The sequence below is a fragment of the Lathamus discolor genome, chromosome 11 (assembly GCF_037157495.1).
Source record: "Lathamus discolor isolate bLatDis1 chromosome 11, bLatDis1.hap1, whole genome shotgun sequence".
In the NCBI taxonomy this organism is placed as follows: Eukaryota; Metazoa; Chordata; class Aves; order Psittaciformes; family Psittacidae; genus Lathamus; species Lathamus discolor.
In genome coordinates, this window is record NC_088894.1 from 591,409 (window position 1) to 614,169 (window position 22,761).

Below are 22,761 nucleotides of genomic sequence, written 5' to 3' on the forward strand. Positions count from 1 at the left end.
GGCAGCTTTTCCCATGCACAAATAACTCTGGGGGGACCCTGACCTGAAACACCTGGGCTGTGGTTCAGCTCCGAAGGACCTCATCGCTGCTCTTGTCGAGCCCTTGCTCCCCTGCGCTGCTGCTGCCCGGCAGAGCCGTGGGCGCTGCATGGGGCCCCTTTAACACAAATCCCCCTCTGGCAAACCCAGCTGAGGAGTGGAGCCGCAGAGCGGGGCTGGTGCCGGCTGCAGGGGCACCCCCATGGCCCCCTTGCCCAGCACCTTCAGCCGTGCTGCTCCACTCAGCTCCGCTCCCGAGTGCCCTCAGTGAGGAAGAGCCGAATCCCGCAGCTGGTGGCAAAGCTGAGTGTAAATGTGGGGTGAGCAGTGGGCTCCGGGGACCAGGGGAGATGCTCCTTGGAAACCTGGCTCCCGGGATCCCCTCTGTGCCCATGGGATGGGCAGGAGCAGAGGGACTGGTGATGGGCAGAGGCAGAGGAGGGTGTTGGTGCTTCGCAGTGCAGCCACCACGGCACTGGGAAGGCGCTGATGCCATGCAGTGCCCTGTGGCATCCCCAGGGTCCTGGTCCCTGCCCCAGCCCGGGGGATCAGCCCCAGCAGGGCACAAGGGACGTGTTTGTTCATGTCCAGCAGCTCCCGGCTTGCTGGCAGCGCATGGGGAGCAGGAGCAGAGAATAAAAGAACCAGAAGCTGAGGGACAAGGGCAGAATAAATCTGCATAAAAACAAATGAGGGGAGCAGTTACTGCTCCCGAGGACCACGGCTGTGTGCCCTCAGCTGGCAGGGCTTGGCCTGGCCCTGGCTCCCCCCTTGCCAGCAGATGTACCTGTTCAGTGCTCTTTGCCGTGAGTCACTCCTGGGGCTGATGGGGAGATAAACACCAAACCCCTCGCAAACACAGAAACCCGGTGGCAGGTTGGAGAGGAACCAAGTCACGTGCGGAATGCAGATGAAGAAACTCCTTTTATTGTGAGCAGTAACAGAAGGGACGTGAATCCGCCTCCCCCACCATGCGCGGCACCCAGCTCCACTTGCAGATCACAAGACAGGAGAGCGTTTCCTCTGATCGCTCAAAGCACAACCGCACGGGGATGCGTCAGCCGAGTACCGGCTGGATTAGGCCTTTTTCTGCCTTCTTTTTGACAGGCTGAAGTTGCTGGAAGCAGCAACATTTCCTTTTGAAATGGTAAACTCGTCACGGAGCAGAAGGAGAGCAAAGACAAAGCATCCACAGGCCGCTGGGGCTTGTCCTTTTCTCTCCCTTCACAGGGATTTGGTGCAAACTCACAGAATTCCCATGGGGCAGCCGCATGGGATGACATTCCCAATGCCAGCCAGGGGGTCTTGGTCCAGCACCAGGAAAGGCTCCTCCGTGCCGAGCAATTCCCAGCCCAAACCACAGCCCGGGGCCAGGCGGAACATGGGGTGCTTGAGGGAGGGCTGGGGTCGGGCTGTACCCTCATTAGTGGGTGCCCTAATGAGTGGCTTACGGCTGTGGCACCGGGAGTGAATGTGGCACGGCCTGAGGCTCCCGGCCCTGGATCCAGTGGGAGCAGTGCGTTGGCACACCTAAGCAGCAGCAAAGATAACTCTTGGCACTGCTAACCCTGGGCTGGACTGAGACACCAGAGTGATCAGGCTGAAACGTGACGCAGAAGAAGCAGTGAGTTTTCTTGGGTGGGTTTCTCTATTTTCATGTCTATTCTCCATATATCCAGTGATCTTCCTCCCTCCTCCTCTTCCTCATGGTGGAGCAGTGGGAATGGCTGTGGGGTACCTATGGGGATGCTGGAGCTGAGGTTTCAGGCAGCGCAGGAGCTTGGAGCAGCAGCTCCGTGCTCCCCATCAGTGCAGGGTCAGCTCCGGAGGGTTCGGCTCAGCCAGCCCCGGCACCAGCACCAGCACCGGGGCTCTGAGCCAGGTCACAGAATCACAGAATCACAGAATCCCAAGGGTTGGAAGGTCCCAGCAAACCATCCTTACCCCACAGCGCTGCTGGCCCCACGGCTATGGAGTGCTCCCGGGATTGATGCCTGTGACTGGGGAGAGAGACCCAGGTCAGTGCCCCCCAGCCCCCCAGCTCCCATCTATGGGGCTGGCTCCGAACACAGCGATGGCCTGAGATCCCCCAGCTTCATGGGCAGAGCTGATTTAGTGCCCTGAGGAACACGCCTCGGGGGAAGCTGGGACCGCGTCCAGCTCTTCCTTCCCTCCTCTATATATTAACTTTGCATGCATATGAGGCCGAAAGCTCTTCCAATCACCTCTGCAAATATTAATTAATCCTCGCAGCATCCCGAGGACCATTATTCACTCCTGTTAAGTAAATATTATTAAATCCTCTTATGAGAGGTGAGGTGACTTTTCCAGGGCTGTGCGGGAGAGCACAGACTTTGTCTCACAACCGCACACCCGGAGCCACCGAGGGCCTGAGCTGGGGGGATGCCCCTGAGGACTGCGGACCATGAACCACCCCCAGCAGCACTGTGCGGGGTGGGAGCGCTCTGTGGGACCATCCTGAGGTGCATCAGCGCCCTGAAGCTTCGGCTGCACCCCAGGGCCATGGGGACCCACTCTTGGCCGCTACCTGCACCAGGGCTGCATCACCCTGAGCATCCCCCCAGCCTGGGCTGCTGCCCCTGTCTGGCTCCCAGTGGGGATCCCGTTGTGCCTGGACTTACTCTGCAGGAGCCAGTTGATGAAGGCGCTTGGGAATGGGTAGTTCTGCAGCAAGCAAGGAGAGAGGAAGGTGTGAGGGGGGGGAGAGGGAGGGCAGGGGGGGCCGGGGCTGGGTGCGGCCGTACCTGCAGGTCCAGCTCCATGTAGTGCCCGGACGACACCGGCAAACTGGAGAGGGCCGAGTGGATTTTCCCCAGGAGCCCAAAGGAGACAATGCCTGAGGAGAGGCCATGGGGCTGGGCAGAGCCGGCTCCTGACCCAGGAGCCTGCCGGGTGCCCTGCTCGTGCTGGCGCACAGAGCCAGAGGCTGGGGAGCTCGGGCACGGCCCCAGCACCGGAGAAGCACAGAACCACGGCAAGGCTTGGGGCGGGAGGGACCTTAAAGCTCATCCAGCCCCAACCCCTGCCACGGGCAGGGACACCTTGGAGCAGGGAGCTCCAAGCCTCTATGTCCATCCCGGCCTTGAGCACCGGAGGACAGCAGGGCAGGGATGGTTTTGCCACGTCAGGCACCAGGGATGAGCCAGGAATGTGCCCCCCCAAGCAGCTTTGCCAAGCAAAGCAACTCCTTCTCCAGTGGGTCCGGCACTCCTGAGCCCCTCAGGGCCCATGGAGGTGACTGGAGACAGAGCTCAAGTGTCCCTCTAAAAATTAGTATAGAAAAGGCATTTAATGACTTACGGTTGAGGAACTGAAGCTTAATGTTGATGATGCTGACCCAGATGTTCACCAACGGGCAGAGCTGCAAAGGAACAAGTGGCACAGGCTTGGTGAGAACACCATGGGTGTAGCAGCGCGCTTCCCTACCACTGCTTGCGATTCACAGGTTTAACTCAAGACGGAACAATCGGCTCCTCACGGGTCCCTCCACGGAAAAAGCAACCTCAGTTGCTCGGCCCTTTCTCCGCGTGGCACCGGTTCCATTGAACGGAATAAAGGGTTTTCTCAGAAGCCCCTTCTCTCGAAGTGAGGCTGCCAGCCCCGCGCAGCGCCTCGGAACCGGCCGTTCACAGAGCCCATGGGTGCAGATTGCCCCGCACCACTGAGCGATGCCATTGGAGCTGCTCCTAACAAATAACTCCGGGCTGTGAGAAAGATCAAGGAAGTTTGGGAATTCACTTACGGGATGTGGCTGTGTGGCTGTGCGTGCACATGTATGTATATGGAGAGTGTCTGCGTGAGTAACCCTGCTGCACAGCTGTGGCAAGAGCCGCAGTAAGTGCAGCTTCTTAGAGCGAAGGGCCTTGAGGCACTCACCAGCGCGGGTATGAGCGACCGGAGGGAGCTGTTCAGGAAGTTGCTCACCATGGTGGTGAAAAACCTGGAGAGGGAAGGGAGCACAAAAACTGCCGGGGGAGGTCTCAAAGCCAGGCCTCGGCATCAAGGCAAACCCGAGCTCTGCCCCGCTGAGCACGGGAGAGGAGCACCCGTTCTCTGCTCCTGTCTCTGGGTTAAAAGATGCTGCAAGCCCACAGCTCCCCCAGGCTTCCGCAGGAATTACTGAAGCTCGGGACTTTGCTGCCTGCTTCCCAAATCCGGGTGCTAAGGAGGAAACCTGTGCCCAGGTTGGAGGCTGAAATTCTGCAGACTTGCAAAGAGCTGCGAGTCCTGCCTCTTGTTTTAACCCTTTCCCAGCGCATGCATTGCTCCACATAGATCAGTAGGTCTATGTCATAGAATAGTCATAGGGCCACAGAGTGGCTTGGGTTGGGAGGGACCTTAAAGCCCATCCAGCTCCAGCCCTGCCCCGGGCAGGGACAGCTTACACTGGAGCAGGGTGCTCCAAGCCCCTGTGTCCAACCCGGCCGTGGCTGAGCCCCAGGTGAGCAGCACAGAGGGGCTGGGCTGAGCTCCTGCGCGATGGGTCCGTCCCTGCTAAACCACCTCATGCCCAGTGACTGAGACCAGCCCGGGGGGGACGTGGCTCACCCCCTCCGCAGGTTGATGTTGAAGCCCACAAGCAGGTTGCTGCAATCCTTAGACACCAGCTTGAGGTCGCCGGGGGTGTCCTGGGTCAGCGCCAAGTGGGACGTGATGTTCGTCTCCACCGAGGAGCCGCTCAGAAACCGAAAAATCCTGCGGGACAGGGGAGCACCTTGGGAACCGGAGCTGCCCGTGGCTGTGCCAGAGCTGCCCATGGCTGTGCCAGAGCTGCCTGTGGCTGTGCCAGAGCTGCCCGTGGCTGTACTGGAGCTGCACATGGCTGTGCCGGAGCTGCACGTGGCTGTACTGGAGCTGCACATGGCTGTGCCGGAGCTGCCCGTGGCTGTGCCGGGGCTGCCCGTGGCTGTGCCGGGGCTGCACGTGGCTGTACTGGAGCTGCACATGGCTGTGCCGGAGCTGCCCGTGGCTGCGCCGGGGCCGCTGGAGCCGGCTTGGCCGGGGCGATGCTTTAGTGCCACCAGCGTCTGGGGATGCTCCTCCAGCACCCGGGAACATCCCGTCCTCACCCCTGGCCCCGCTCTGCCGCCTCCCCCCAGCCCTGCTCACCCTGGCAAGCGCAGCACCAGCTTCGAGTACAGGTTCAGCACAAACTCGCTGCCGCGAACGACCCTGCACGACACCCGGACGTTCTCGAGGTTCAGCACATTCAGCCTGGGTCGACAGCAAAGCAAACCCAGCTGGGGACGGCAGGGTCAGCCCGAGCAGACCCCACAGCCCCATCTCCTCCTCTTCACTGCATGACCTGTTACCTATGTGGGTATTCCCAGTTAAAGTGAAGGTGGGGAAGGGACAACTTCAAAGCAGGGTCAGTTTGCTCGGGGCTGCACCCCCAGCTCCCAGGGTGCCCATCACAGTGTCACATCACTCCCATGGGGAAGACTTCTGCCATCTTTGGTTGGAATTTCCCTATCGCAGCTCCTCATATGAGCCCAGGACTGGTGGTTGGTGCAAGAGGGAGGAGTTGGCTCCTGGAGCATCCGCTTAGGGAAACCCATCCTCTGGACTGCTCCGTTACCCTGCACCCACCTACCGAGCACTACCCCTGTGCTTCGATGCCCACTTACCAGGAGAAGTGTGTTGGTGTGCCAGGGACTCCACTGCCCAGCAGTCCTCCTGCACCCAGCACACCATCGAGACCAAGGAGACTTCCATTGCCCAGGAGGCCTCCTTTTCCAAGCAGCCCTGTGTCAAGCAAACCTTTCTGTCCAAGAAGGCTCGTATTGCCAAGGAGGCCATTGCTGAGGAGACCATTGCCAAGGCCTTCTCCACCAAGGATGCCAGTGCCAGGGAGCCCGTCTCCACCAAGGATGCCAGTGCCAAGGAGCCCATCTCCACCAAGGATGCCAGTGCCAGGGAGCCCATCTCCACCAAGGATGCCAGTGCCAGGGAGCCCATCTCCACCAAGGATGCCAGTGCCGAGCAGACCGCTCCTGCCAGGTTGTCCTCCTGTAACAGTCACACCTCCGTTACTGTCCTGGCTTTCACCGCCCAGCAGCCCTCCTCTCCCAAGCACTCCTGTGCCACTTGGACCTTCCTCACCTAGGAGGCCCGTCCCGAGGATCCCAGAGCTGCTGGATTCTTTTCCTGCATCACTGGAACCTCCGCTTTCTTTTCCACTCGGACTGCCCGTGCTAAGGATGCCGGTACCGAAGAGCCCACCCTCACCAAAGAGGCCTGTGCCAAGCAAGCCACTTTTTTTGCCGACGAGACCTTCGCTGCCAAGACCAGTTCCAAGCAGACCTGCACAAGAAAGTCCCGGTTACTGCTCAGACTTCCCGCCTGTGCCGGGACGCTCCGATGGGAAACGCGGAACACCGCGGAGCTCACCGTTGCTGGGTTGCGCTGGGCTCAGCCCAAGGACACTGCCCAGGTTGAGGAGGCCCTGGGACGGGGGCAGGAGGCCCATGGCAAGGACGAGACACCAGAAGCGCAGCATCTCCTGAGCCGGCACCTGTGGAGAGACCCACATCAGCCCGGGCACCAGTCCCATCCCCTAGGAATGGGCAGCCTGGGCACCGATCCGGCTCTCCATCCTTCACGTGCGCTGCTCCCCGGCAGTGGGGCAGATTCCCACTGGACACGGAGCCCCCAGGGGCCAGCCCAGACCTGTAGGTTTGCACCCTTTTCCCACCCAGAAAGGTCAAACTGCTCCCGGTTATCAGGCAGCCACTGAAGCACGGTGCCGAGCTGCTCCGCATTGTCCATGCCCATGGGCTACCTCTCTGCAGAGCTGGTGCCTGACATTGCAGGGAAGCTTGAAGGGACAAAATGCCATTTCAAGAGAGCACGAGGAAGGAGATGAGGCAGGAGGACCTTGCACGGAGAGACGGATGGCTTCCCACCGCTCCAAAATGGCCCTGGAAGAAGAGCACTCAAAGGGACGCGGCCGGATGAAAAACGGTGCGTGCCAAAGCCGCGTCCTTCTCCCTGCTGTGAAGAACACCGTGTTATCAAAGCTCACAGCACACCCAGACCACACTCCCTTTTCCATGGGCAGGTTGTTTGCTCTTCTCATCTCGCGCCATTCAGGCTATGAAAAGAGCCCCTTTTCCCTGAATTTGATCTGCCTCCAGTCAGAAGAAAGCACCTTCAAGGACCTTGTGTTCTGGGCACCTTGGGGTTGCAACCAGCACTGTGCAGTGTTTGCTCAGGCACAGAAAGGTGCTTCTAAAGGAGTGAGAACAGGAAACCAGGGAAGCGCTGCCGTGGGTCCCCGTTTCAGGAGCACCCACCTGCAGCACCCATGTCCTGGGCCTTGTCCCAGCTTTCCCTTCTGAGAAAAGCAGTGTGCGGGCTGAGGATTGCACAGCCTCAGCACTGAGAAACGTCGCTATTGAGGTCAGACCGAACAACTGCGATATCAGTTCCAGGTACTCTGAAAACAATCCCTCCATGGCAGCTCTTGGCACAATTAAATTAGACTTTAATTCACTGGTCTGTCTCTGAGATTTTCCCTTTGATCAGCACGCGGCGATGCGCAGCTCCTGGAGCTGTGATTATTGAACAGGAGAGGAGGAGGGAGGCTCGGGCAGCTCCTCTTGAAAACCGTGTCAAATAAAATCAGGGGGATTTGTTGGAGGGTCTCTGCAAGACGTGTGCAGCATTGCAAGAGGCTCCCCCCATGGCTCTCGGGTCTCGCAGAAGAGCTCTTAGAGAGAGCACAACTGCCGCTGCAGTTATTAACGGTATCTATCAGGTTGCTGTCTCCTTGGTCACACACGTTTAAGCCGAACATCTTGCACATGCAAAATTCATGCATGGCTCTGCAGATGAAGGCTTGTTTTACTGCAGCTCCGATGAGACCTGATAAGCTGAAAATGGCTCTGAATTCTGGTCACCAAGAGCATGAAGAAACCAACCCCCAGTCACTTCTGCCGGCTCGGTCGTAACGTAACGACAAAAATAAACATGGAATTTGACAAGCAAGAGCTCTGCTGGCTTTAAAAATTAATTCTCATCAATTATTAAATGCTGCTACAGAAATCAAAGGAAAACATCATTAAAATTCCTGCTTTTAAAGCCGAGTCACACTTTGCTGCAGGTCACCCAACGGCAGCAGTTGCTCTGTGGCCGCTGTACCACAACACCACTTACCTGGAGCCCTTTGCTGCAGTGCTGCTGCTGCCCGTGGCCTCTCCACGGGGCTGGCTGGCAGGAGCAGCCTTATATACCCGAGCTGCAGGAACCAGGAAAGGCCAGGGAAGGGTGAAGCGGGACAGTTCCTCCTCGCTGGCTGTGAAGTGTGAACCCTGCACCAGCCTGACCCCACACACCGCACGTAGCCGTGCTGGGCCCTGGCCAGCAGCTCAGCCTGGATGCGGTGCCCACCGGCTCTCCTCCCACCGGACACGCTGCATCCCGCTCCCTGGGCTTCTCCTCCTGCCCCCTGGGACCAGGGCAGCAGCACAGGCAGTGAAGGTGCAGAAATGCACCCCTGGGTGCTGGTTCAGGAGCTCGTGTCCTCGGGCAGGGCATGCTCTGGTCAGGCTCCATCCCACCCAGTGCCATGCGGCTCCTTGCACATGGTCCAGAGAAGCTGGGCATGGCTATGGCCACAGAAGGGACACAGGCCATGGCCAGCATGGGCTTTTGCTGCTCATGGCTACTTGGTGTCTCTCTTGCTTTGCTCTCCCAAAGTGAAGCAAGAAAATGCTGCTCAAGGTGGAAACCTGTGATTCCTCCTTCTTCCCCTCTTCTTTCTGCGTGCAAACCCCTGAGCATCCTTAGAGCACCACGGTTACTCTGAGCCACCTCAGAATGCTGGGGTGCAGGGGGATGCCACAGGGAGCTGGGGATGCTCCTTTGGCTAAATAGAGGGTCTCAGGAATGGCTCAGGGGATGCTCCATCATATTCACCACAGACAGCGAGAGGTGAGCAGTTACCTCCCAGCAAGTTAATTACACACAGAAACAGCACAAGGCAGATTAAAATGAAAAGTTATCACACACTGGGAGTGCGTGGATCTAGGGTACAGCAGCTGTGCTGTGAAACCTGCAGGAGATGCTTTGTGCCTCCAAGAAAGATCTCGACAGTTTAAATGAGGCTTGAGAAACAGCAAATAAAAGAAAATGGGGAAATGAATATAAAGGGAAAGGGGAAAAGCATGAAAGATGACAGGAAAAACCTGTTTTGAGGTGGTTTTCGGGGTGGATCTGGACTGGACAGGGGCAGGACAGACTCTAAGGCAGCAACATTACATCTGTCCCAGCTATTCCCCTTTCTCCCCAGAGCAGCTTTAGAGCATTAAATTAGCAAAGGCTTCAGTGCTCCAACAGGAGCTGAACAGCAGGGAAGAGCCTGAGCATAAATAAACTGGGGACCATCCTGAGCCCTGGGGTTCACTGGAACCACCCCCCACACACACACGCACAGGCTGGAGCGCCCATGGCGGCTGCAGAAAGGGATGGACTTTGTTAAACCCAAGCATGAGAACACAAAATACCCCCGGATCCTTCTGAGCATCCCCAAAGGAGTCAGAACACAACGTTCAGAGGCAAAACCCACCGTGGTCCTGCTCCCAGCAGCGCAGGCGGGACGCAGTGTTTGCGTGGAGGAGACCAAGCTGCTGTGGTGGGTATGAAGAGCAATGCGGTAGGGACTCCCTGGGCAGGCTGAGCTCCCGTCACTCCGGGGGCAGACAGGGAAACCCAGGGCTCCCTTCCCAGCCCGGTGTCCCTGGGTCACACTGACAGCAAGAGGAGATCCTGGGGAAGCAAAGGGGTTTGGTTTCCTTCGGAATCCTCTGTGCAGAGCCCCGGAGCGGGGCTGCCGTCAGGGAACACTGGGGCACATCTGAAGCACTTCAATGGCATCGATGTCAGTGTTGGAGAAGTCGATGTTCAGCAGCCTGGGGAGGGGAACCCCCTCTCCCAGCACCTCTGTGGGGCACAGCCCAGCCCAGCTCAGTGCCAGGCAGGGTTTGCTGCCAAACCTCAGTCCCCAGCTCCGTCCTCCCTGTGTGCAAGCCCCCCTCCGCAGGGTTCTCCAGAAAGGCTTTTGTGCCACGGGACTTGGCAAAGCATCCTGCCATTGCTGCTGCCAGCAAAGCATCCTGCCATTGCTGCTGCCAGCAAAGCATCCTGCCATTGCTGCTGCCAGCAAAGCATCCTGCCATTGCTGCTGCCACCAAAGCATCCTGCCATTGCTGCTGCCACCAAAGCATCCTGTCATTGCTGCTGCCACCAAAGCATCCTGCCATTGCTGCTGCTGGCAAAGCATCCGGCCATTGCTGCTGCCACCAAAGCATCCTGCCATTGCTGCTGCCGGCAAAGCATCCGGCCATTGCTGCTGCCACCAAAGCATCCTGCCATTGCTGCTGCCAGCAAAACATCCTGCCATTGCTGCTGCCACCAAAGCATCCTGCCATTGCTGCTGCCACCAAAGCATCCTGTCATTGCTGCTGCCACCAAAGCATCCTGTCATTGCTGCTGCCAGCAAAGCATCCTGCCATTGCTGCTGCCACCAAAGCATCCTGCCATTGCTGCTGCCACCAAAGCATCCTGCCATTGCTGCTGCAAGCAAAGCAACCGGGGAGGCTGCTCAGGGTGTGAGGGTTCACCTCCCAGCAAAGCCCTCGCACCCCAACCAACCCCCTCAGTGCAGGTCCCGCTGGCTCCTGCTCCATGCAGTGGGGTGAAGTTCACTGCAGGCACTGATGGCGCACACACCATGGGGAGCGGGCAGGTTCTCACTGTTCACTGCAGGTACCACATCGAGGATCTGGCCACTGAGCGTGTCCTGGAGGGAGACCTGCAGCAGGGAGAGGGGTCCCTCAGTGCCACCGCTGGTCCTGCAGGAACCACCCCTGGAAACCAAACGTGCTCTCTCCGCAGGTATCCTGCCACAGCGGAGCCCGGGATCCCCTGGCTTTTCCCATTGTCCCCTATGAGGCACAGGGATGAGCATCTCTGGGCACATCCCAAGGGGACATTGAGGGCACGTGTGGGATGTCCTCTGGCTCACCATGGAGCCAGGACCTCACAGTGAGGATTTGTCTGAGAATCACTCACGGATCATCCATGAAAAAAGTCCACCTCCAGAGGCGACAGGAAGGTGCTGTTCAAAACAGGGCACAGCCATTCCTGGCTCTCATTTCTCCTGAGCCAGTATCCATCAGCGCTTTGCTTTCTGCAGTGGGTTTTGTGTGCTGCTGAGGCTGCTCGTGTTCTTACATCAAAACCACCGATGGACGGGGACACCAAGGAGAGATCGGCCCTGCAGGAGGAACCAGAGGTGAGTAAAACCCAAGCAGTGCCTCTGACGACCCAGTCCTGCTGCCCGCATCGCTGCAGAGCCGTGGCCATGGCCACCCCCCTGTGTCCTACTTCTTCAGACGGTGCTGATCTTCAGTTCATTGTCCTCGACTGAGAACGGGGCCAGCAAAGAGGCTTCCTGTGGTCAGAGAGAGAGCAGAGGGCAGGGCGGCTTCTGCAGGACACAGCACCAAGCCCAGGAGGTTCATGGAGGTGCCCAGCTGTGAGGAGCCGGTGGCTGCCATGGGTGACAGCAGGGGCACGGGCACCTTGGGGCCGTGGGGACAGCTCCTGGCTCTCCCAGCGGATGCTCCCCCAGGCCCCCAGCCACGCTCCTGAGGACAGGCTGGAGTTCCATGGAAAGGAAGCCGAGGCCAGGACATTGCAGTGTTTGCCTTCATGGTTAACTTCGTGCTCCTGGAGTGTGCAATCGCTGCACGCATGACCACGAGCCAGCCCCCGTGGCGCTTCCTTCTCCAGGCACTCACGAGATGCAAACCCCGCGGTGCTCTCCCATGACGGCCGCAGTGGGAGCAGGGAATGTGCTGGGATCTCCCTGAGCTTCCCGCAGCGACCTCGGCACCCACTGCTCAGGTGGCCCCAGGAAACCTTCCCAAACCCAATACCCCAACCCTCGCGCACAGGTGGCAGGAGAAGATGCAGGACTTGACTTACCTTCAAGTCTACCTCAAGGAGCTGGCCGGTTACCAGGGGAAGGCTGGACGCGGTGTGCTCAGTGCTGCCCAGCACTCCCAGGGGCACCAGCGCTGGCGGCAGAGGATGGGGCTCAGGGATCCCCTGCTGGGCTCAGGTGCAAATCCTCCCTCCTCAGCCCAGCAGCTCTTTTCCTCCCAGAGGAGCCCTGGTGTGCAGGGGATGCTCAGGGCAGGCGCCTAACCCTGGCTTCCTGCACTCTGTGCTCCAGGAGATGTCATCTCCCTAAGGAGCAGCGCACGCCACTGCTGTGAATGGAGGGGCCGGCTCACAGCCCCAGCAGTGCCCAGTTATGCACCAAGGGGTCCTTCTGTCCGTCATTAGAGACAGGGGAAGGGAGAGGAGGGGTCCATGGGGTGAAGTGAGGGGTTTGCAGCAGCAGAGGGGAAAGCATCACAGTCCTCAGGCAGCCAGAGCAGAGGTGGCGGGGACAAGGCAGGGCAGGGCATGGACACACCAGTACTCCCAGTTCACAAGACCCAGCTGCTGTTTACGAGTCCCAGGGCAATGGCGACCACCGGACAGAGCCGCCGGAGTCGGGGGGACAGGGGGTGACCCATGGTGAGAGCCGGACAAGGACTCGCAGCCCCGCTTGGCCTGGGAATGGGAGCAGCAGGCACGAGGGCGGCAGCACTCCCAGTGCTGCTGGGGCTGCCCCAGCTCCGGACCTGCCCCTGGGCACCTTCGTCCTTGCTCAGAGAAGCAGGGTCCCAGGGCCCATGTGGGACGGCAGCAGAGACCCTGGGGCTTTAGCGGGGAGGAGAGGTTCAGTGAGGCCCTAACACGGTCCAGAGAATCCTCAGAAACTCCCAGCGCTCGGGCAGCCCTGCGCTGGGCGCGCTGAGCTCGGAAGGAGGGAGCAGCATCTCCCGAGCAGACGGAGACACGGCGTGTGTCCCCCTAATCCCAGCCCATGGCCGTGCTCCCGTTCTGGGACACCAGCGATGCCTCAGGAGCTGCACTGCAGCCTGGCAGACTCATTGCTCCTTTCCAGGGTGGAAGTTTCATCCCAACGTACCAGATCAGGAAGAAGTCTGTTCAGGACGCTTGCCAAGAAATTATCCACGAGTGGGAGCAGGCTATGGAAAAATAAAGGAGCACGATGAAAAATCCTGCTGCAAAGGAAATGGCTCTTGTTAAGCAATTCCCTGTGAATAGAGCGGAGCATGGACCTCCCGGAGCAAGGCGATTGCAGCAGCAAAGTGACTCGGGTTGCTTGGATTTTGCATGAGATAAGTGTGATTTGCACCCCAAAAGAGCCAGTGGGTAATTTATTGCTGCCTTTTATCTACCATTGTAGTGTCTCCTCAAACGAGCAGAACCAAACTCAGCCCAAGTGGGTTCTATGATTTACACACCACACGCTCCCATCTCAGAAGATGCTGTGCAGTGTCAGTTACAATGACCCATGAATGTGACACGTGGGACAGAAATGTCCCTCTGGGATCACTGCGGGGCTGTGCAGCCCTTGGACAACGTGTCCATTTACATGGAGCATGCAGGGGCCACCACCGCCAGCCCTGTGACATGGCCAGCGGTGACTGTCACCAGTGAGAGCCGTGCCATGGGGAGATGCCCTCGTGTGTTTGCTGTTCCGTGGCTGCAGGCTGGGGCCAGCAAAGCCAAAGGTGAGGTGGCCCATGCCAGTCAAGGACATATCCGTAACTCACCCTCACAGGAGTCTGGCTTTGTTGCCACCAAGGAGGGTGCCGCATGTCTCTATTGCCAGCCTGGGGTAGCCGGTGCCGTCCATGGTGAGCCTGGCCCTTGCTGTGATGCTCACTTCCACCGCGATGTCGAGCAAGCCTGGGAGGCTGCACAAGGCGAAGGGAGCGACCTCCGGAGGAGCAGCCGCTTCCCAGGGAACAGGAGCAGCGTTCCCGTGGGAGACAGCCCTCGTGGAGATGCTCCCCCCGAGCCCAGGGCACGGCCGGCACTGCCACCGCAGCACCAGCACCAGCACTTGCCATTGAGGGCCACACTTGTGTAGAGGTTGAGGTGGATGCCGATGCCAGGCAGGAGCCGCAGGGACACCCTGGGGACTGTGAGGTCAGCTCCTCAGCCTGCAGGGACAGCGAGGGGGACACCACGTGTGAGGGCTCCGAGCCCAGCACCCCAAGCCCTGGTGTGGCTGCTCACACAAAGCTGCTGTTCAGGGGCTGCTTAGACCAGAAGTGACAAACGACACCGGGCTTTCTCTGCTGGCTTCCTGGTTCAGTTACTCTCCAGTTTCACCAGAAGCTTTGTTCTAGTTGTGTTATTGTTGCTTTTACTTCTGCTTGGTGCTGGGCTTCAAATAAGAGTTCAAATGGGGTGGCTGCAAGCCTGTGAGTGTTCCCTTGCTCGGTGTGCAAGGTGCACCCTCTATGGGCGAGCTGCTTTCAACTCCTGTTTCCTTGACCTTGTGTAGCTCAAGAGGCTCTTTGCAGCCAGCGATGCAGTGGCAGAGCCGTTTATCTCAAAGTATCACCTCCAAACCAGAGCACCTCCTGCAGCATCACCACTGCTCCCCACAACCAGCACTGAGGCGGCCCCCCCACAAGGACTCTGGCTGGTGCTGGCCTTACCCAGTGAGCCCCTGCACGGTGTTGAGCAAGCTGCTGAGCAGCCCTCCACTGCTAAGGGGGGGCACCAAGGATCCCAACTGTGCTGAGGGGATCTCCATCACCGAGCACATGTCCCTGATCCATGGCTCCTCCAGCACCCCCCATGGGGATGGCCTCCCTGGGGGCATCGCCACCAGCTGCTGGCCGGTCCCTGGGGGGGTTCTGGGCTCACCCCTATACACACCTCCAGCACCTCCTCTACCCAGCAAGCTGCTGCCGGCATCAACCCCTCCAACAAGGAGCCCCCAGTCAGCCCCTGCCACCACCACTCAGCAAACCACCAGTGATGCCACCAAGCAGGCCACCAGCACCAGCACCACCAAGGAGACCTCCTTCGAGGCCATCCAGCAGCTCCTCACTTCCATCTGTGCCAGGATGCCTGCCTCAGAGCAGCACCTCTCTGAGGGCGCCTTGGAGGACATCGTTGCTCTGCTGCAGGGAGCCTGCAGAGCTGACCCTGGCCATTGCTGCTGCCCTCGAGTGGGGACCAGCAGGCAGCTGCCTGCCCCCTGCCCGCACCTCACACATGGGTTGCTTGGGCTGTGCTGGCACAAGAGCATCAACCCCCAGGGACCACTGCTGGGTCGTGTTCCCCAGGGTCCCACCTCGAGGAGGCAGGGGACTCACCATCACTTAGAACTCCTTGACTGAGCCTGAGGATGGCATCTTTTGGCTGGCCTAGAGATGGAGTCAGCAGAGCATACAGGAGGGCAATGCCAGGGCCGGTGCCGTGGTGTCCTCTGCTTGGCTGCGAGCTGCGGCAGGGGCTGGTCATGGAGATGGAGATGAGTTGGATGTTTCCATCTGCGTGAAATTTTTCAGTGACTGAAACCAGGAGCTTGAGGAGAACCAAAGCAGCTCCGAGTTAGAGCTGCATTCAGCAAACAGACCTGGACACACACAGAAAGGGGGAAGAGGAGCATGTGCTTATGCAGCAGCCAGCTTCTGCACCACTCCGGTGTCTGTTTGCTTATTCCTGTTCCTGGGCACCCCAACAGCATTTTCAACTTACAGTATGAAACCGTTACCCATCACCTATGGACCACACCGAGCTGCCCCCGCTAGTGTCCACCCTATGAGTAGCTACACAATTGAATGCTGCAGTGCTACAAGGAACTCTCATTGGAATAAAGCCTTTCTCTTTAAGATGGCCTGTTTGAACCTTGCATCCATAAAAATAATACTAACAACCTTAAAAGGGTTAACTTTTTGTGTCAAATGAACATGGCTCTTCTTCAGAGGAGGGTTTGATTTTACTACAGCAACCTGTGTTCTGATTTTTCAGGCTAGTCACTAAATATAAACCAGAATTAGTGCCTGCATGTCTACCATTATTGGAATTATTCCCATAGCTTTTTCTTGCTCACCAGAGCACATTGCAGGGCTTGCAGGTAAAATGGTGCCTCTGCTTCCCCAAGGTTACAGCACCCTGTGCCACTGTTTTGATCCTCTTTCCTTACCTGGCTTTATCCTGGATTCCGAAGCCTGGCTTTGGTCGTCAGTGCTCAGCTTCTGGTCAGGGGGAGACCTTTGCTCTGTCCAGAGGCACCTCTGCTCTAACAGAGAGGAGCCTCGGGTCCTCATATAGCCAAGTTAATGCAGAAATGTGGAAAAATGCCTAAACTGTAAAAGCTGGGCTAGTGGATTGAGTGTATAGAACAGGATTGTGGGTTTAATATATTCCAACGTGAAGGAAGATTTGTCAAACAGGGAAAAGCTTTGAGCAGCAGGTTACAGGACACCCAGGCATCGGGTAAGTGCTGTTACCCAAGAGCTAAAGCAAAGGAGAAGCCTGAAACCCTGAGGGCTGCATGGCCCCAAGATCCATGATGGAACATCAGCTTATCCCAGACAAATCCCTGCTGACACCCGCACGGAGGCTGTCCAGCGCCCACAAACAGGGTGTCTCACACACCCCACTGTATCAGGGCTATGCTAAGTTTCCAGAGAGAGCCTGGAGATATTTTAGCAAAGCACCGGGGGATTTTAATCTCCTTTAGTGCTGACCCCAGTAAGGATTCCTGGGAATCATCCCACCCTTCCGCAGCAGAGGGTATTTCCACAGCCCCAGGGGGGAACACGCTGCTCTGTGGCCATGAGGGTGTTTCTGTCCTGATGCCCTCGACGCTTAATACCTTTGTGAGATACAAGGTGTGGCAATCAGCCTGGTGCAGGTGATAACAAGGCGATAACAAGGTGATAACGAGCTCCTAAGCAGGCAGTAGATGAGGGTGTGTGAGCTCAGTTTACCTGGCCTGGCTCCCTGCAGGGCCCTGCCCAGCCAGCTCCGTGTGGGACGTGCTGCAAACGAGCCCTTGGCAGGAGCTGCTGCCCCTGCAGCCGCTGCACCACGGGCTCCAAGCGGGCGATGTCAGCCAGCCCCCTGCCAAGCCCGCACTGCCACTGCGCTGCGAGCACCCCCTGCGCACCCGCAGCCCCCAGCCGGGCAGGGACCCGCCGGCACCCCCGTGCTCCAGAGCCCAGCTCCCGTGTGTGTGAGCTGCTGCTCCGCACCCCGTGCCGCAGCCCGAGCTTCAGAACCACCCCGGGCACGGTCCCGGCTCCTTGCTCTGGGCACGGCCGCCTCTTCGGCTGCGCTGCCCGCCCGGTGGCACAGGGCGCACTGAGAGTGTGGGGATAAACCCTCGGAGAGAGAGACACTGAGGCAGAGGAAGGCTTTATTGGAAGAGCAGTACGAGAGCAGCCTTTACAGCCAAGGCAGAGCTCTGCTTCCCCACCGGGGATGTGGAAAGTGGCCGCAGACCCCCCCCAGCATCCACCAGCGGAGCAGTTTTCCCTACCCTGATGCCAGGCTATGCCAGGACCCACTGACTGGAGCTGGCTGCACGTCCCTCTTGGGCCGCAGCAATGAGCCAGGGCAGTGCTCAAGGGAACATGGAGGCAAGCAGGGGGCTGGAGCTCATGAGGTGCTGTTGGCCTCCGAAGGGGAGCAGGGACAAGGGTCCGTTGGAGCAGGAATCATCCAGACGGGTCTGGTCGGGGGAGCTGTCTGCCTGCAAGAAGCAGCACAAACCCCTCAGTTTTCGCATTCACATTTCGCCAGCTTTCCCCCCTTCCCCTGGTGAGGTTTTCCTGTGGGACCTCCTGGAACGCGGGAGCAGCCCATGGGAAGCGGGGCTGGCCGGGGCGCGTGGTTGGGGCTCGGCAGGTCCCTGCCCCGGGCGGGCGCATCCCCAGCTCCCCGGGAAGGCAGCGCTGTGGGATGCGGGATCCTTACGTCGGTGATGTCAACCTTGGCATTCCTGAGGCTGATGCTGGGAACTTTGGGCAGAGCGACCGACACACTCAATGCATCTGCAGAAGCAAGAGGAAGCACCTCATCATGGGGGGGACACCCCAAAGGTGGCAGAGAGGGGAGGGAGAGAGCCCAAATCCAGCTGAGTCTGGGAGAACAGGGAGCTGGATGTGGCCTTACCAGTGACAGCAGGTAAATACGCAGCTGCGAGGACTCTCTTGAGCCATCCTGCAAGTGGGGAGACCTGCAAAGGAAGAAGACATGTCAGGATCAGGAGAAGAGAACAATGGTTATGGGATGAAACCAGCCACATCCAGGTTATCAATCACGGTCTGTCCCTGCAGGATGCTCTGAGCTGTGTAATCAAATGCTGGGAAGCTTCTGTCAGTGAAACGCTTCCAGGACTGAGGGTGGGGGTTACAGAGGGATGTGCTTTTGGGGTAATTCCTTCTTGGTTGTCCCTCCCCCGCTTCCCAGCATCCCCAGTCAACAAGCAAGCACATACACCCAGTGTCACTGCTATAGGGTACATGGGATGGACAGGATCGGCGGCAGCAGCTGGCCTCTACCATGAGAAGGAACATGAAGACTGAGGAGCTGACATGGTTCTCCCTCCCTACACAGCCCATGGTCATTGAGGGCTTGTGGCCCTGCCACCATCCAAAGCACCATGCACTTACACTGAGAGGGTCGAGCCTCAGGGGTGTCCGTGTCAGGTTGATGCTATAAAAGACAGAAGCAAGGCAGAGTCGGGGTGCATTGGGGCTGCCCTCCTTCACATCTCTACAGGTCTCCATCACCATCCCAACCACTGGCACCTCCCACCAGGCTCTGCAGCGTCCCCAGGCAGAGCCCCCCCAGCCTGCATCAGCCCTGGAGCTCAGCTCTACCTGTCCAGAGCCAGGGAGATTTGGAGTTTGCCGTCAGAGACTGATGGGGTGATGCTCAGAACGATGTCCTGAGTGGAACAGTGGAAGAAATGAGGTTATCACCTGCACAGCTCCAGCAATGAAAACTCACAGTATGTGTAAATAACCCATCCTGAGAAAGAATACCTGCCTGGGCCTAGAAGTCACATTTTGTTGATGGATGGCATCGTGCATCTCTCCCCAGGGTTCACCCTATCTGTCTCTATTTTGCGTTACGCCTTAAACTTCACTTGTGCTCAATTCTGAGCAGTTTTAAAGCACTGGGCACCACCGTTTGCAAGATGAGGTAAATTCAAATGCACAAGGGCAGGACAAGCCGAGGGGATGCCAGAGAAGAGCCAGTGTCAGCCCTTGCCCTGATCCAGAGCGATCAGCCCCGGGACCCACTCACCGCATCCAGGGAGAAGAGCAGCTTCTGGGCAGACTGCAGGGCAGGGCTGAGGACGTCGATGGAGGCTCTGAGGGTGGCGGTGGCTTTCCCGTCCCTCACGGCCACCACTGGCTCGTTGGCCACCCGCACGCGCAGCTCCACTGGCAGGGAGCCGGGGAGGACCTTGGCGAGCTGCAGAGTGCAGGGGCGTCAGGGCAGGGGTCTGTGCATGGGTGGGTGGGAGGTGGGGTGGAAGGAGGTGACTGACCTGGGGGATGAGCGGGAGAAGGGCGGACGTGGACAGCGAGATGCTGTTGGGCACCTGCAGGAACAGCACCGGTGACCAGGAAGGTTTGTGCAAAGAGCAGGACCGCGCGAAGACAAGCACCCGGTGACGAGCACCCTTGGGTCACCCCAGGGTGAGCGGGACCCTGACCCGGCCCCAGAGAGCGGCACAGGGACCCACCATGGAGCTGGTGATGCTGCGGTTGAAGGCTCCCTGCTCCTGGGCCAGCTCCAGCAGGACACCGAGGGCACGCTGGGACAGGCTGAGCTGGGGCTGGCGCCCGGTGGCCAGCAGCAGGTTGGCAGTGAGCGGTGGTCCCTGCGTGGTGGGGGCCCCCACTGCACCCTCCGTGTCCCCGACAGGGAGCTGCAGGGGACAGAGCAGGGGAGCGACGTTGGCGGGGCTCACAGGGGGCATCCTGCCCACAGTGGACCTCGTGCAGAGGAACACGTGGGGTTAATGGACTCTGTAATACAGGTAGGGCTGCTTCAGCATGGTCTAGCACAGGCCACGGCTGCATCTGGCACAGCTTTCCCTTTGAAACACTGCCAATCTCCTGGTCAGAGAGACACAGCCCATAATATTGGCCTCATATGGTCCCTGTCAGTGACGTACCAAACTTTAAACCTGCTTATAAATGAACCTGCTTGTGAGCAGCGACCACTGCTGCTGGGCTCTGAACTGAGCTTTCCTGGTTAACAGCTATGAGAGAGCTGTAATGATGTGGATTCGGCAGTGTCAGCCACATGGGCTCGCGCTACCCTCCAGGGTTAACAAGTAAAAGGATAAGGCAGGGACCAAGGCAAACCAGGCACCGCACTGAGACGAGCTACTCCAGCTCACCAAGCCAGGGGGGTCTGGGCAGGGAAACGTGGCACTTACATCTAGATCCAGCTGGACGGCGTCAGCACCGAGGATGGAAAAGTTGGGCAGATCTCCCAGAGCCCCCAGCGGGAGCGCGGCTGTGGGACGGAGGGAGGAAAGTTGTTAAGCTGCCAGGGGAGGGGATGCTCCCAAATCCCGCGGTCCCAAAAGGTGTCTGGACTGACGGTGGCTCCTGCTCACAGCGTTCCCAGCTGGATGAGCTGCCAGAAAGCACAGGAATGGTGCTGCTGGAAGCAACTGCGCTGCTGCGCTGGGGTGAGGGCAACTGAAACCGTGCTTGAGCCGAGCTGGGGGTGTGGAGCGGTGTTAAGTATCTGTGTGCGCCCAGGGTCAAACCAACCACCCCGAGTGCGGGACCCCGCGCAGGAGGAGGGGACAAGGAGGGGGCAGCACTTACGGGTCCTGGAGCCGAGCAGCGAGCTCACCACACGGAGCCTGGTGTTGACGATCTTGCACCCCTGAGGAGGGAAAGGAGCATCAAAACCTCCTTCCCTGTGAGGGTGCTGAGGCGCTGGCACAGGGTGCCCAGAGAAGCTGTGGCTGCCCCATCCCTGGCAGTGCTCAAGGCCAGGTTGGACACAGGGGCTTGGAGCAAGCTGCTCCAGTGGAAGGGGTCCCTGCCCGGGGCAGGGGTTGGAGCTGGAGGAGCTTTAAGGTCCCTCCAGCCCAAACCATTCCGTGATTCTGTGACCCATAACAGGGTGCACGATCACAACAAGGCAATCTGCCTCTGCTGGGGGGCACGGGGTGGCAGGAGCCTCTGTGGGGCAGGGTTTGGTGGGACCCCATTACTGCAGCGGCCCCTCTGAGCCGGGGGCTCCGGCTCCAGGGCTTGCTCGCTGTGACCCCAAGGCGGTGCGGTACCGGTGCCCACGGGTGTGCGGACGGGCTGACCCTGCGCTGAGCCTGCAGCTGTGCAAACAGCCGCTGCCATGGCACAGCCTGCACCTGCCTGTGCCGAGCTCACATGCAGGTCGCTCTGCAGCCTTACCATCTCCCGCAGGACATCACCCAGGAGGCGTTTCAAAGCCTGATCCAGGAGAGGCACTTTGGGACTGGGAACAGGAAAATAGGAAATAAAAAGTGGTGCAGATGAATGGCTGGAAGATTAAAGTACTTTGCGCAAGAGAAAGAGGAGGCCTCACCGTATTCACTGCCAAACTCAGTTACATATTCAGAGCCAAAATATTACCAAACGCCAGCCCTCTGAATCCGGCCCAGCGCTTGGTTCCCAGCACAACCCAGAAATACTCGTTCTTTAACCCAAACTTCAGAAGAAAGCTCAGCAGTTCCCCTCTGAGAGCAGCAGCCGGGGGGGGCTCAGCCCCTGAGGAGGCATCAGGCACAAAAGCCCTGCCTGCAATCCCCGCAGCACCAAAGCTTCCCGTGACCACCCGTGGATGGGACCCGACGCTGGTGCCTACCTCACACTGACGTTTATATCGACAGTCTGGCATTCCTGGGTGCTCTGGGGAGCTGCCCACTTGTCCTGGACCAACGCGCTCACATCCGCTTCCACCTGCACGCAGCGCGGCAAGCCCGGGGTGCTGCGCGGGGAGCGGAGGCGGCTCAGGGACACGCTGCCCACCAGAGACCCCCCCGAGCCGTGCCCCCGTGGGCGCTCCCTACCTGGAGCTGTCTATCAGCAGCCGGGTGTTGAAGTCCACCTGGTGCCCAAAGCCGGGCAGCGAGCGCAGGCTTATTCTGGGGAGGGTGTTGTTCAGAATCCTCAGCCTGCGCGGTGGGACAGGAAGCGCTGAAGAGCACCATCGGGCAGCGATGCCCCAGCGCTGCGGCCGCTGCCAGAGCCACAATCTTGGATCCTCCCCACCCCGGGCCAGTGGGGACCCCACCAGCCAGGAGCAGCTGGATGGCACCTACAGAAACTCCCAGCAGCTGAACCCTGCTTTATGGACCTGCCCCAGGAGGGGAGGGGGGGGAACTTGTGTTAGGCAGCAGGCTCCAGAGCCTCCTTTCCCCAGCGTGGTCCAGACACAGCGAGGGCTGTGCAAGGACACCCTTCTCCCACTCTCACTCACCCTGCGAGATCACCGTTTCCACCGAGATCACCATTTCCACCAAGAAGATTGCCAACGAGACCATTTTTGCCAAGGAGACCACCTTCGCCAAGGAGAATATCAAGGACAGCATCAAGGAGACCATCAAGAAGACCATCTTTGCCAAGGAGACCATCAACAACACCATCTTTGCCAAGGAGACCTCCAAGGACACCATCTTTATCAAGGAGACCTCCAAGGACACCATCTCCTCCAAGGACACCCCCAAGGAGACCATCTTGTCCAAGGACACCACCAAGGAGACCATCTCCTCCAAGGAGA

The 22,761-nt window shown here is 59.0% G+C and overlaps 1 protein-coding gene across 3 annotated transcripts; it reads right to left on the reverse strand.

The window, feature by feature from the left end:
* Positions 1–952: 952 nt before the first annotated feature.
* On the reverse strand, positions 953–6,643 carry LOC136020613 (BPI fold-containing family B member 4-like). 3 transcript variants are annotated; one of them, XM_065691864.1, is made up of 11 exons: positions 6,451–6,638; positions 6,163–6,363; positions 5,688–6,069; positions 5,170–5,274; positions 4,609–4,755; positions 3,937–4,000; positions 3,361–3,421; positions 2,805–2,896; positions 2,682–2,724; positions 1,984–2,039; positions 953–1,777 (listed from the first exon to the last, which is right to left on the reverse strand). In XM_065691864.1, the coding sequence occupies exons 1-10, from the start codon at positions 6,611–6,613 to the stop codon at positions 2,008–2,010; spliced, it is 1,290 nt and encodes a 429-aa protein (XP_065547936.1). In that variant the 5' UTR covers positions 6,614–6,638; the 3' UTR covers positions 953–1,777; positions 1,984–2,007. The 3 variants fall into 3 exon arrangements, with proteins under 3 accessions (XP_065547936.1, XP_065547938.1, XP_065547937.1); XM_065691865.1 differs by lacking the exon at positions 953–1,777 and adding an exon at positions 1,796–1,921 and having other exon boundaries at positions 1,963–2,039; positions 6,451–6,641; XM_065691866.1 differs by lacking the exons at positions 2,682–2,724; positions 2,805–2,896 and having other exon boundaries at positions 6,451–6,643.
* Between the last annotated feature and the right edge of the window lie 16,118 nt (positions 6,644–22,761).